Source organism: Ranitomeya imitator, chromosome 5, assembly GCF_032444005.1.
Source record: "Ranitomeya imitator isolate aRanImi1 chromosome 5, aRanImi1.pri, whole genome shotgun sequence".
Taxonomy (NCBI): Eukaryota; Metazoa; Chordata; class Amphibia; order Anura; family Dendrobatidae; genus Ranitomeya; species Ranitomeya imitator.
Genome location: NC_091286.1, coordinates 126,996,630 through 127,010,561, shown reverse-complemented (window position 1 = coordinate 127,010,561; position 13,932 = coordinate 126,996,630). Strand labels below are relative to the sequence as shown.

The following is a 13,932-nucleotide window of genomic DNA, read 5'->3' as shown; positions in this document are numbered from 1 at the left end:
AGAGGAGGCAAAAGAGCTAGAGGCTGAGTCAGCAAGATAAGCCAAAACTTGCTCTTGCTGCTCCGGCTTTAAAAGCGGTTTTCCTACTCCCAGAAAAGGGAGCGTTCGAGGCCTTGTGTAGCCAGACGACGAACCTGGCTCCACAGCTCCAGACTTAGGTGCAATATTTTTTTTCCCACGACCACCTGATGCTCCACCACTACCACTACCCTCATTACCAGCTGACAATGAACGCCCCCGGCCACGACCTCTTCCACCAGACTTCCTCATTGTTTTAAAAACGTAACCAAACTAACGGTATTTGTTGCTGTCACACAACTTACACGGTGAGCTATAACTTCAGTATGATTTAGCTACCCCTTTACAGGTGGGTGAGACCACAACGAAAATCAGGCACAATGTTACACACTCTGTTTTTGGTGGCAACAAATGAGAGACATGCCACACACGCAGGACTGTCACTGAAGCACAAATGTAAATATTAATCTCCCACTGATTTGATTTTTTTTTTTTTTTCAGGGAGACTTTAGAAAAAAAAATAATAGAATAAAATGATTTTTTCAGGAAGAATTTAGAAACCAAATAAAATAAAATGATTTCTTCAGGGAGAATTTAGAAAACAAATAAAACAAAAAATAGGCTTTCTATGGCCCACTGAGTGAGAGATGACGCACACAGGAGTCAGGAGTGGCACACAAGCCCAGAGGCCAATATTGTTCTCCCAATGATTGATGTAGTGATTTTTTCAGGTAGATTTTGGAACCCAAATCAAGCTAAAAAAATAATAGGCTTTCTATGGCCCACAATTGGAGAGAGAGAGAGAGAGAGATGGCACACCCAGGAGTCAAGACTGGCACACAAGCAGAAAGGGCAATATTAATCTCCCACTGATTTGATTTTTTTTTTTTTTCAGGGAGACTTTAGAAAAAAAAAATAATAAAAAAAAATGATTTTTTCAGGAAGAATTTAGAAACCAAATAAAATAAAATGATTTTTTCAGGGAGAATTTAGAAAACAAATAAAACAAAAAATAGGCTTTCTATGGCCCACTGAGTGAGAGATGACGCACACAGGAGTCAGGAGTGGCACACAAGCCCAGAGGCCAATATTGTTCTCCCAATGATTGATGTAGTGATTTTTTCAGGTAGATTTTGGAACCCAAATCAAGCTAAAAAAATAATAGGCTTTCTATGGCCCACAATTGGAGAGAGAGAGAGAGATGGCACACCCAGGAGTCAAGACTGGCACACAAGCAGAAAGGGCAATATTAATCTCCCACTGATTTGATTTTTTTTTTTTTTCAGGGAGACTTTAGAAAAAAAAAATTATAAAAAAAAATGATTTTTTCAGGAAGAATTTAGAAACCAAATAAAATAAAATGATTTTTTCAGGGAGAATTTAGAAAACAAATAAAACAAAAAATAGGCTTTCTATGGCCCACTGAGTGAGAGATGACACACACAGGAGTCAGGAGTGGCACACAAGCCCAGAGGCCAATATTTATCTCCCACTGATTGATTTAGTGATTTTTTCAGGTAGATTTTGGAACCCAAATCAAGCAAAAAAAATAATAGGCTTTCTATGGCCCACAATTGGAGAGAGAGAGAGAGAGAGATGGCACACCCAGGAGTCAAGACTGGCACACAAGCAGAAAGGGCAATATTAATCTCCCACTGATTTGATTTTTTTTTTTTTTTCAGGGAGACTTTAGAAAAAAAAAATAATAAAAAAAAATGATTTTTTCAGGAAGAATTTAGAAACCAAATAAAATAAAATTATTTTTTCAGGGAGAATTTAGAAAACAAATAAAACAAAAAATAGGCTTTCTATGGCCCACTGAGTGAGAGATGACGCACACAGGAGTCAGGAGTGGCACACAAGCCCAGAGGCCAATATTGTTCTCCCAATGATTGATGTAGTGATTTTTTCAGGTAGATTTTGGAACCCAAATCAAGCTAAAAAAATAATAGGCTTTCTATGGCCCACAATTGGAGAGAGAGAGAGAGATGGCACACCCAGGAGTCAAGACTGGCACACAAGCAGAAAGGGCAATATTAATCTCCCACTGATTTGATTTTTTTTTTTTTTTTCAGGGAGACTTTAGAAAAAAAAATAATAAAAAAAAATGATTTTTTCAGGAAGAATTTAGAAACCAAATAAAATAAAATTATTTTTTCAGGGAGAATTTAGAAAACAAATAAAACAAAAAATAGGCTTTCTATGGCCCACTGAGTGAGAGATGACGCACACAGGAGTCAGGAGTGGCACACAAGCCCAGAGGCCAATATTGTTCTCCCAATGATTGATGTAGTGATTTTTTCAGGTAGATTTTGGAACCCAAATCAAGCTAAAAAAATAATAGGCTTTCTATGGCCCACAATTGGAGAGAGAGAGAGAGATGGCACACCCAGGAGTCAAGACTGGCACACAAGCAGAAAGGGCAATATTAATCTCCCACTGATTTGATTTTTTTTTTTTTTTTTCAGGGAGACTTTAGAAAAAAAAATAATAAAAAAAAATGATTTTTTCAGGAAGAATTTAGAAACCAAATAAAATAAAATGATTTTTTTCAGGGAGAATTTAGAAAACAAATAAAACAAAAAGTAGGCTTTCTATGGCCCACTGAGTGAGAGATGACGCACACAGGAGTCAGGAGTGGCACACAAGCCCAGAGGCCAATATTTATCTCCCACTGATTGATTTATTGATTTTTTCAGGTAGAATTTAGAACCCAAATCAACCAAAAAAATAAATAGGCTTTCTATGGCCCACTATTTGTGAGAGAGATGGCACGCTCAGGACTGGCACACAAGCCCAGAGGCCAATATTAATCTCCCACTTTTTTTTTTTTTTTTTCAGGGAAAATTTAGAAACCCAATAAAAAAAATAATAAATAGGCTTTCTATGGCCCACTATCTGAGAGAGAGAGATGGCACGCTTAGGACTGGCACACAAGCCCAAAGGCCAATATTATTCTCCCTTTTTTTTTCAGGGAGAATTTATAAAACCAAAAAAAAAATAAATAAATAGGCTTTCTATGGCCCACTATTTGTGAGAGAGATGGCACGCTTAGGACTGGCACACAAGCCCAAAGGCCAATATTAATCTCCCACTGATTGATTTATTGATTTTTTCAGGTAGAATTTAGAACCCAAATAAAGCAAAAAAAAAAATAGGCTTTCTATGGCCCACTGAGTGAGTGATGATGCACACAGGAGTCAGGAGTGGCACACAAGCCCTGAGGCCAATATTTTTCTCCCACTGATTGATGTAGTGATTTTTTCAGGTAGATTTTGGAACCCAAATCAAGCAAAAAAATAAATAGGCTTTCTATGGCCCACTGACTGAGAGATGGCACACACAGGAGTCAGGAGTGGCACACAAGCTCTGAGGCCAATATTTTTCTCCCACTGATTGATGTAGTGATTTTTTCAGGTAGATTTTAGAACCCAAATCAAGCAAAAAAATAAATAGGCTTTCTATGGCCCACTGAGTGAGAGATGGCACAGACAGGGATGGCACTCTAGCAGAAATGCCAATCTTAATCTCCCACAAAAAAAAAAAAAAAAAAAGGAACTGTCCTTCAATTACTATCTCCCTGCAGTAATCTCAGCCAGGTATGGCAGGCAGCAATAAGGAGTGGACTGATGCACAAATTAAATAAAAAGTGTGGACAAACAAACAAGATAGCTGTGCAGAAAGGAAGGAACAAGAGGATTTGTGCTTTGAAAAAAGCAGTTGGTTTGCACAGCGGCGTACACACAGCAATGCAGCTATCAGGGAGCCTTCTAGGGCAGCCCAATGAGCTACAGCGCTGAGGAAAAAAAAAAATGTAGCTTCCACTGTCCCTGCACACCGAAGGTGGTGTTGGACAGTGCAAATCGCTACAGCACAAGCGGTTTGGTGGTTAATGGACCCTGCCTAACGCTATCCCTGCTTCTGACGAAGCGGCAGCAACCTCTCCCTAAGCTCAGATCAGCAGCAGTAACATGGCGGTCGGCGGGAACGCCCCTTTATAGCCCCTGTGACGCCGCAAACAGCAAGCCAATCACTGCAATACCCTTCTCTAAGATGGTGGGGACCAGGACCTATGTCATCACGCTGCCCACACTCTGCGTTTACCTTCATTGGCTGAGAAATGGCGCTTTTCGCGTCATTGAAACGCGACTTTGGCGCGAAAGTCGCGTACCGCATGGCCGACCCCGCATAGGGGTCGGATCAGGTTTCATGAAACCCGACTTTGCCAAAAGTCGGCGACTTTTGAAAATGAACGACCTGTTTCGCTCAACCCTAAATAAGATGTATAATTATGTGCTTAATTCTAAAACTCTGGGCAAAACCGTCAATGAAAAAGACCTGGGTGTATGGGTGGATGACAAACTCATATTCAGTGGCCATTGTCAGGCAGCTGCTACAAAGGCAAATAAAATAACGGGATGCAATAAAAGAGGCATAGATGCTCATGAGGAGAACATAATTTTACCTCTATACAAGTCACTAGTTCGACCACACTTAGAATACTGTGCACAGTTCTGGTCTCCGGTGTATAAGAAAGACATAGCTGAACTAGAGCGGGTGTAGAGAAGAGCGACCAAGGTTATTAGAGGACTGGGGGGTCTGCAAAACCAAAATAGGTTATTACACTTGGGGCTATTTAGTTTGGAAAAACGAAGACTAAGGGGTAATCTTATTTTAATGTATAAATATATGAGGGGACAGTACAGAGACCTTTCTAATGACCTTTTTAATCATAGACCTGAGACAGGGACAAGGGGGCATCCTCTACGTCTGGAGGAAAGAAGGTTTAAGCATAATTATGCGGGTTCTTTACTGTAAGAGCAGTGAGACTATGGAACTCTCTGCCGTATGATGTTGTAATGAGTGATTCATTACTTAAATTTAAGAGGGGACTGGATACCTTACTGAAAAAGTATAATGTTACAGGTTATATATACTAGATTCCTTGATAGGGTGTTGATCCAGGGAACTAGTCTGATTGCCGTATGTGGAGCCGGGAAGGAATTTTTTTTCCCCAAAGTGGAGCTTACTATTTGCCACATGGGTTTTTTTTTTGCCTTCCTCTGGATCAACATGTTAGGGCATGTTAGGTTAGGCTATGGGTTGAACTAGATGGACTTAAAGTCTTCCTTCAACCTTAATAACTATGTTACTATGCTACATGAAATGTCAATAATTATCCAAGAAAGGGACTCCTGAACATGTGACAATCAAATGCATCAGCATCAGATATTACATGAACAGTACCAATAATAAAAATGTGAATTAACAGATTGAATAAAAACCAATCCAAGGGAGATGGATAAAGAAAGTAATTGATAGGAGAATTCCCTATGAAGGACAAAAGAATCCCCACGCATATTGCCAAAATTCGGATTCCCTGAGAAAGTTGGCATATTTGATATTTACCTAATTAGCACAATAATAAGATGCATCAGTATTAGAAAATGTAAAAGTCTATGCTGGGATATCATTTAAGGGTAAACTAAAGCTTGAAAGGTGAATCTGATGTTAACATGTCCCCTTCTGATTCATGTCAGATATACAGTAGTGTTGGCATGGAGACTTTTTATGGATTCATTTGACCAAATGTAATAATTTTTCTATCCTCCTTGGGTTAAATAGCAGTCATGTAGGTATACAGTACTGTGCAAAATATTTAGGTTTGGCGAAAATGCTGCAAAGTAAATACTTCTTTAAAAAATAAAATAGAAGAGTCAATGGTTTATTTAATCAATTAACAAAATGAAAAGTGAATGACCAGAAGAGAAATGCATCAATTCTTCTAGGTACACTTGAACACAGTTTTTGAAGGAACTAGCCAAAAAGAGTGTTCCAAACATCTTGGAGAACTAGACTCAAACCTTTTGTTGATTCAGGCTTGTGTAAATCCTTCTGTCTCATGTAATTCCAGACAGACTGAATAATATTGAAATCAGGGCTCTGTGGAGGCCATATCATCATTTCCAGGATTCCTTGTTCTTTTTATGGTCAAAATGGCAGTGCTATGACATTGGCAGTATGTTTGCGGTCATTGTCCTAATGCAAAATAAATTTGGAGGCAATCAGATGCCTTCTTTATGGTATTGTATGATGGATAAGTGTCTGCCTGGAAATGATGTTATGGCCCCATAGAGCCCTGATCGCAACATCATCAAGTCTATGTGAAGAGATAGAAGGATTTGCGCAAGTCTACAGCCATAGAAGATCAGTGGTTACTTCTTCAAGATGTTTAGAACTACCTCTCTGCTGAGTTCCTTCAAAAACTGTGCAAGTGTCACTAGAAAAATTAATGCTTTGATGCTATTTTGAAGGTAAAAAGTGGTCACACCAAATATTGATTTTATTTAGATTTCTCTTTTGTTCATTCACTTTGCATTTTAGTTGATGAAGATAAACTAATAAAACACTTATTTTTTTAAAGCATTTTTTATTTTGCAGCATTTTTTCCACATCTACCTAAAACTTTTGCAGAGTACTATATGTGGGATCATTCATGTATTTGATGATTGGAATCCATACATTGTCCATGGCAGTTGCAGTGTAACAAATTCTCATTTTAATGCATATTGAAGTATTGTTTAATAATGTTTCAAGGCAGGTCTTCCTTAACTACTTCTGGACTGCCCATAGTGTATAAATATCTAGTTTTTCTACACATTAATCTGCACTGACATTTTTAAACATCAATGCAGTCTAATCAAAGCATGTATACCTTATTGATCTCTGTATATAGTGGTGGACAAGTGCTGTGTATACACATTAGGAAACACTTCCTCCTCCAGACCCAGTGAACATGTGATCAGAGAGCAGGAGCTGTTGGATCTTAGGAGACCCAGTCAGCTCTGCTATGCAGCCAGGAGGCTAAAATTCCCCTGTAACTGGGGCCAATATATCAGACCCTAGTTACAGGGGAAATCAGCAATAAAAATAATGTATTTATATTATGATGCTAAGTCACTTTTCATGGACAAGACAACGTTTGGGATAGTCATGTTGTCCGTGGTCAAAATCCAGGAGGGTACATCATAAACAAAAGGAAGAGACAATGGTCTAGTCAGGTAACGGTCTGAGGTAAAAATACCAGAAAGGGATTAAACAGATGGATGGTCACAACGAGGTCCAAGGTCAGGCAATGAAAGATCAACAAGCAGAACACAAGGCACAGAAAGACAAGCCACATAGAGATGAATGAACGTCTAGCAGAGGCAGGGCCGGACTGGCCATCTGGCAATTCCGGCAAATGCCAGAAGGGTTTGTCTGGTCGCGAGCTGCCTTGTCTGCTACATTGTTAACAGAATCGGTGTTCTCAAGTCCTGCGTACCCAATGTTAAAGATACTGTAGGTACCCAGGACGCATGCAGAAGTATGCGAAAGTAGGCGAGGCTTTACGGAGGATGTACGCAACCCTCCGCAAAGCCCCCAAATGCAAATGTGAACTTTACCTTAGCCATCAGTGACTGCATCACAGACACACTGAGGGGTAAAATCGTCACAAATATGTTAAAATGCCACCCAAGGGCAGCACGGTGGCTCAGTGGATAGCACTGCAGCCTTGCAGCGCTGGGGTCCTGGGTTTGAATCCCACCCAGGACAACATCTGCAAAGAGTTTGTATGTTCTCTCCGTGTTTGCGTGGGTTTCCTCCGGGCACTCCGGTTTCCTCCCACATTCCAAAGACATACTGATAGGGATTCTAGATTGTGAGCCCCATCGGGGACAGCGATGATGATGTGTGCAAATTGTAAAGCGCTGCGGAATATGTTAGCGCTATATAAAAATAAAGATTATTATTATTAAAGATTATTAATTTAAGACCTTATGGGGGCACAGTGTGTAAAATAAGTGACAAAAAGTCAATAAGAAACCAAAATTAAATAAAAAAGAAGCATAAATAAATAAAACAAAAAAAACTTGAGGTATGGCCAGTCCAAATCACTGTTTCTAGTTCTTCGCCCATCAATTCGCAGTATAGAAAAATAATTTCTGTGGACATGAGAATGCATTTTAAAATGTTTTAGTGGTCCTTTGTGGTTGTAAAAAAGTCTAAAAAAAATTAAATATGTAAAAAAATAGATTCATGTTTTCCATGAGCTAATAAACATAAAAATTACATAAAAATTAAGCCCCATGTATCGCGAAAAAAAAGGACAAATAGTATTTGAATTTCCAAACAAGAAATGTTATAAAGTGCATGTGCGATAAGATGTGAAAAACTGCACAGTCAAGAAGGAAGGAAAATGACCTGGTCCTGAGATGTTACCTGTTGGTAACAGTCCTAGTTAGGTTGAATTCATACATTCAGTATTTGTTCAGTATTTGTAAGTCAAAACCAGGTGTGCGTGAAAAATACAGAAGTGGTGATGTGGTTCTCTTATACTTTTCCTCTGATTGTTAAACTTCTGATTTTGACTTATAAATACTGATGTGAAATACTGACAAAATACTGAATGTGTGAACATGGCCTTACAGTCAAAATACCAGAGTTGCTTCCTGAAAAAAGTCTATTCACCCATCCATACATATATTTTTAGAGATGTTTTGACCATAAATAGTCTTTGTCAAGCCAAAGTGCAAAAACTACTGTAGATAATATTACATCTGTACGGCTGGCTGTATCTGGTACTTCTGCTTACTCTAATTTACTTGTCATCAATGTTTAAAATACTTTTTAATTAATATTTGATCTTCATTTCAGGGCAAGCAGTGCCAGCTGTGCCAGGCAGAGCACCAAATCAAGGTATGGCAGATATTCTACAACATTGAAACAAATGCGTCCGAGTTACACTTATCAGTACATCAAAACTAATTATGTCGTATTTTCTTAAAGTTGTCAGGTCTCCAACGACATATTCAAATAACCGACAAATCCAAAGAAGTAATCCAGGTATGATATATCTTATGACCATCCAGTGACTTGGCTGGACCGTAAAAGCCTCCAAACAATGGGGTGCTCAGAAATGGCAGGTCGAAAAAACAATCTGTACTGTTGCTCATATTGAACAATTAGATTCCTGCCACCATATATCTAGTGAATGAAGGAAAATGAGAAGAACTTATTTGCTACATTAATTATTCCACTGCGGTTGAATATTGTGTAAAGAAGCAGTTCTGGAGACACAACTGACTATAGAAAACTGCTTTGTGAAACTGTCAGCATGAGGCACATGGCATACGATATTATTTAAATGGGATTTCAGAACGTCCTGTTCAACACATGGAACATATTTCTCAATTCTGCCTGCAAAACAATTACAGCAGTAGCACAAAATTGTTTTATCCTAGTCTTCAAGGGGTTTTCTAAAATTCCTAAATGGGTAAAGTTGCAAAGTGTTTGTTAAAGAAAGCAACTTTGCAATTTACCTTTTACTAAAAATCCTCTTCATTCTCAAGAACAGAAGGATCATCTTGAGACAAGAGGTGCAGTTTTTCATTTATCTTTAACTTCCTCAATGTTCTTTCCCAACAGGTGGCGCTATTGTTGCTTCTAAAACTTAGGGCACGCACATTTATGACAGATGTATGTGTGTATTTTATTTTTAACAGGTGCCAGTAGAATTCAGCAGATTTTAGCTGAAAAAGGAATCCAAGCAAATCCCAGTAAGTTTATACTGTATTTCGTTTAAAGCTGTTGCATTGTACAGTAAAATTCATTTAATCTAACATATGGTAATCCAGAAAATAGTCTGGGACTTGTTTCCAGTGCAGAATTGCAATATGATATAAAATATGAAAACGTCAGACACAAAACAGTACGAAGTTAGAAGTATTTCTTGCATTCCTAAAAGAATAAAGACAAACATTCTTCCAGCATTCAGTATATTCACTACTAGTGATGAGTGGGCGTGCTCCCATAAGGTGTTATCTGAGCATGCTTGTGTGCTAATAGAGTATCTTCGGCGTGCTCTAATGCTATGTTTGAGTCCCCGCCGCTGCATGTCTCGCTGCTGTTCGACAGCCGCAATAGATGCAGGGATTGTCTATACTTCCTTGACTTTATTAAATTGAAAATATCCTATAACATTTATCAAGTGCTGCTGATCCCAGAGGAAAAATATTTTATTCTATGTTGTATTATTGTATTTATAGGAATTTTTAGAGGATTGACAAAAATTAGGCTAGAAGAAATAAAAGGCATAAAATACCAAGGGAACCATTACATTACTTTACTATTACCCGTTTGAATCCTCTGTGCCAATGCTTCAGTGAACCCTGCCAGTTTCCATTCTTGCAGTGGTCACGCACTGGCTACTTACACACATGGTCAAAATTGTTGGTACCCCTCGTTTAATGACAGAAAAACCCACATTGATCACAGAAATAACTTGAATCTGACAAAAGTAATTATGAATAAAAGATCTATGAAAATGAACAAAGGAAAGTCAAACATTTCTATTCAACCATGCTTCCACAGAATATAAAAAAAAATAAAACTCATAGGCCTGGAGAGAAATTATGGTACCCCTGAAAATAATGTCACAAAAGGACATGTTAAATCACATTGTGTCCACTAATTATCATCACAGGTGTCTACAATCTTGGAATCAGTGAGTGGGCCTATATATAGGGCTACAGGTACTCACTGTGCTGTTTGGTGACATGGTGTGTATCACATTCAACATGGACCATAGGAAGCGAAGGAAAGAGTTGTCTCAGTAGATTAGAAAGAAAATTATAGACTGACATTGCACATATTATTCAGAAATTTAAGATCCATGGGACTGTAGCCAACCTCCCTGGACGTGGCCGCAGGAGGAAAATTGATGACAAATCAAAGAGACTGATAATATGAATGTTAACAAAAGAGCCCAGAAAAAACTTTTAAACAGATTAAAGGTGAACTTCAAGCTCAAGGAACATCAGTGTCAGATCGCACCATCCGTCGTTGTATGAGCCAAAGTGGACTTCATGGAGACGACCAAGGAGGACACAATTGTTGAAAAAAATCATAAAAAGCCAGACTGGAATTTGCCAAACTACATGTTAACAAGCCACAAAGCTTCTGGGAGAATGTCCTAGGGACAGATGAGACAAAAATTGAACTTTTTGGCAAGGCACTTTAGCTCTATGTTCACAGATGGAAAAATGAAGCATATCAAGAAAAGAACACTGTCCCTACTGTGAAACATGGAGGAGGCTCTGTTATGTTCTGGAGCTGCTTTGCTGCATCTGGCACATGATGTCTAGAATCTGTGCATGGTATAATGAAATCTCAAGACTATCAAGGGATTCTAGAGAGAAATATGCTGCCCAGTGTCAGAAAGCTTGGTCTCAGTTGCAGCTCAAGGGTCTTGAAATAGGATAATGACCCAAAACATACAGCTAAAAGCACCCAAGAACAGCTATGAGGAAAACATTGGACTATTCTGAAGTGGCTTTCTATGAGCCCTGACCTAAATCCTATTGAGCATCTTTTGAAAGAGCTGAAACATGCGGTCTGGAAAAGGCAACCTCCAAACACCAGACAACTGGAGCAGTTTGCTCTTGAGGAGTGGGACAAAATACCTGTCGTGAGGTGCAAAAGTCTTATTGACAGTTACAGGAATCATTTGATTGCAATGATTGCATCAAAAGGTTGTGCAACGAATCATTAAGTTAAGGGTACCATTATTTCTGTTTAGGCCTAAAAAAAATTTGGTTTTCCCACAAGGAATGAATGGAGCAGCGGTCAAGCATGCACACTGCCACTTCATTGTAACAGGGATAAAAGTTATGCCACTCAGTTGGGGTCCCAGCGGTCAGAACCTAACCAATCCACAAGTTATCACCTTTGATATATGGATAGGTGATACTTTAAGGCGCTTTAATAATGATGATGATGATGATAATATTAATAATAATGATTATTATTATTATTATAATAATTCTACAGTGCCAACATATTCTGCAGCACTTTATATTTTAGAAACTTTCATTGGACAACCCTTTTACGTTGACATGACAATAATATGCACTTTTATATAAGTGCAACGTGCTATTATCAAATGAGATAAAGCAAGTTCACTACTACATTTTTGCAGTCAGAATCCTAAAAAACATTCTCTAACTACTTTATAATCCAGAATTATTAATTAGGAAAAATCCAACAGGTTCAATTAGCCACCATGATAATTTGGGTGATATACTATATATTTTATATTTTTAAGGTCTTCAAAGACGAGATTGGCAAAGTCCCAGCCGAGTAAATGTGCCAGTTGTGCAAAGAAGACCAGCAGGTATTATACTGATATAAAGTGAATGCAGTTGATTATTTGCCTGTTCAATTTACTGAGTAATACACATTGTACATTCCGTTCCAGAGAGAAACAATGTGGCCCCTAATACTGGTCACAGCTGGTCATCAGATACACGTGATTCACAAGGTAACAGCGGATCCACACAATGAATAACTGCTCTGTGCAATGTACAGCAGCTGTAATATGGCACCCGTAAAAGTTTCTGTACCCCATAGAAGCCCTGTACACCTCCAATGTCATATGGACGCATATAAATGTTTAGAAAAAAAGGACCATTATTTGCTCAAGGGATTGTACTTGTAATAAATAACAAGTGAAATTTAGATAATGCAGAGCCAAAAAAGTAAAAGTAAAAAAATACGTAAATATTTTGTCATGGGTGTTACAGCTAATGACAGGGAAGTGTTTGTGAATATGTCTAGAGATAAAATGATAGATACATAGGTAGAAATATACAGTGGGTATGGAAAGTATTCAGACCTCTTTACATTTTTCACTCTTTGTTTCATTGCAGCCATTTGGTAAATTCAAAAAAGTTCATTTTTTCACATTAATGTACACTCTGCACCAAATCTTGACTGAAAAAACAGATATGTAAACAAATTTCCAAATTTAATAAAAAAGAAAAACTGGAATATCACATGGTCATAAGTATTCAGACCCTTTGCTCAGACACTCATATTTAAATCACATGCTGTCCATTTCCTTGTGATTCTCCTTGAGATGGTTCTACTCCTTCAATGGAGTCCAGCTGTGTTTAATTAAACTCATAGGACTTGATTTGAAAAGGCACACACCTGTCTATATAAGACCTCACAGCTCACAGTGCATGTCAGACCAAATGAGAATCATGAGGTCAAAGGAACTGGCCAAGGAGCTCAGAGACAAAATTGTGGCAAGGCACAGATCTGGCCAAGGTTACAACAGAATTTCTGCAGTACTCAAGGTTGTTAAAAGCACAGTGGCCTCCATAATCCTTAAATGGAAGAAGTTTGGGACCACCAGAAGTTTTCCTAGACCTGGCCATCCAACCAAACTGAGCAATCATGGGAGAAGAGCCTTGGTGAGAGAGGTAAAGAAGAACCCCAAAATCACTGTGGCTGAGCTCCAGAGATGCAGTAAGGAGATGGGAGAAAGTTACACAAAGTCAACTATCACTGCAGCTCTCCACCGGTCGGGCCTGTATGGCAGAGTGCCCGACAGAAGCCTCTCCTCAGTGCAAGACATATGAAAGCCCACAAAAAGTTTGCTAAAAAAACACATAAAGACAATGAGAAATAAGATTCTCTGGTCTGATGAGATGAAGATAGAACTTTTTGGTGATAATTCTACCGGGTATGTGTGGAGAAAACCAGGCACTGCTCATCACCTGCCCAATACAATCCCAACAGTGAAACATGGTGGTGGCAGCATCATGCTATGGGGGTGTTTTTCAGCTGCAAGGACAGGATGACTGGTTGCCATTGAAAAAAACATGAATGCGGCCAAGTACAGAGATATTCTGGATGAAAACCTCTTCCAGAGTGCTCTGGACCTCAGACTTGGCCGAAAGTTCACCTTCCAACAAGGCAATGACCCTAAGCACACAGCTAAAATAACAAAGGATTGGCTTCAGAACAACTTTGTGACCATTCTTGACTGGCCCAGCCAGAGCTCTGACCTAAACCCAATTGAGCATC

At 38.7% G+C, this 13,932-nt stretch overlaps 1 protein-coding gene across 1 annotated transcript in view; it reads left to right on the top strand.

Moving 5' to 3' along the window:
• VIT (vitrin) overlaps positions 1-13,932 on the top strand; it is a 359,312-nt gene that overhangs the window by 283,719 nt on the left and 61,661 nt on the right. The window contains exons 9-13 of the mRNA XM_069769135.1: positions 8,716-8,757; positions 8,848-8,904; positions 9,564-9,617; positions 12,164-12,232; positions 12,317-12,379. Of these exons, the coding sequence (XP_069625236.1) occupies positions 8,716-8,757; positions 8,848-8,904; positions 9,564-9,617; positions 12,164-12,232; positions 12,317-12,379 (285 nt within the window). The remainder of the gene's footprint in view (positions 1-8,715; positions 8,758-8,847; positions 8,905-9,563; positions 9,618-12,163; positions 12,233-12,316; positions 12,380-13,932) is intronic.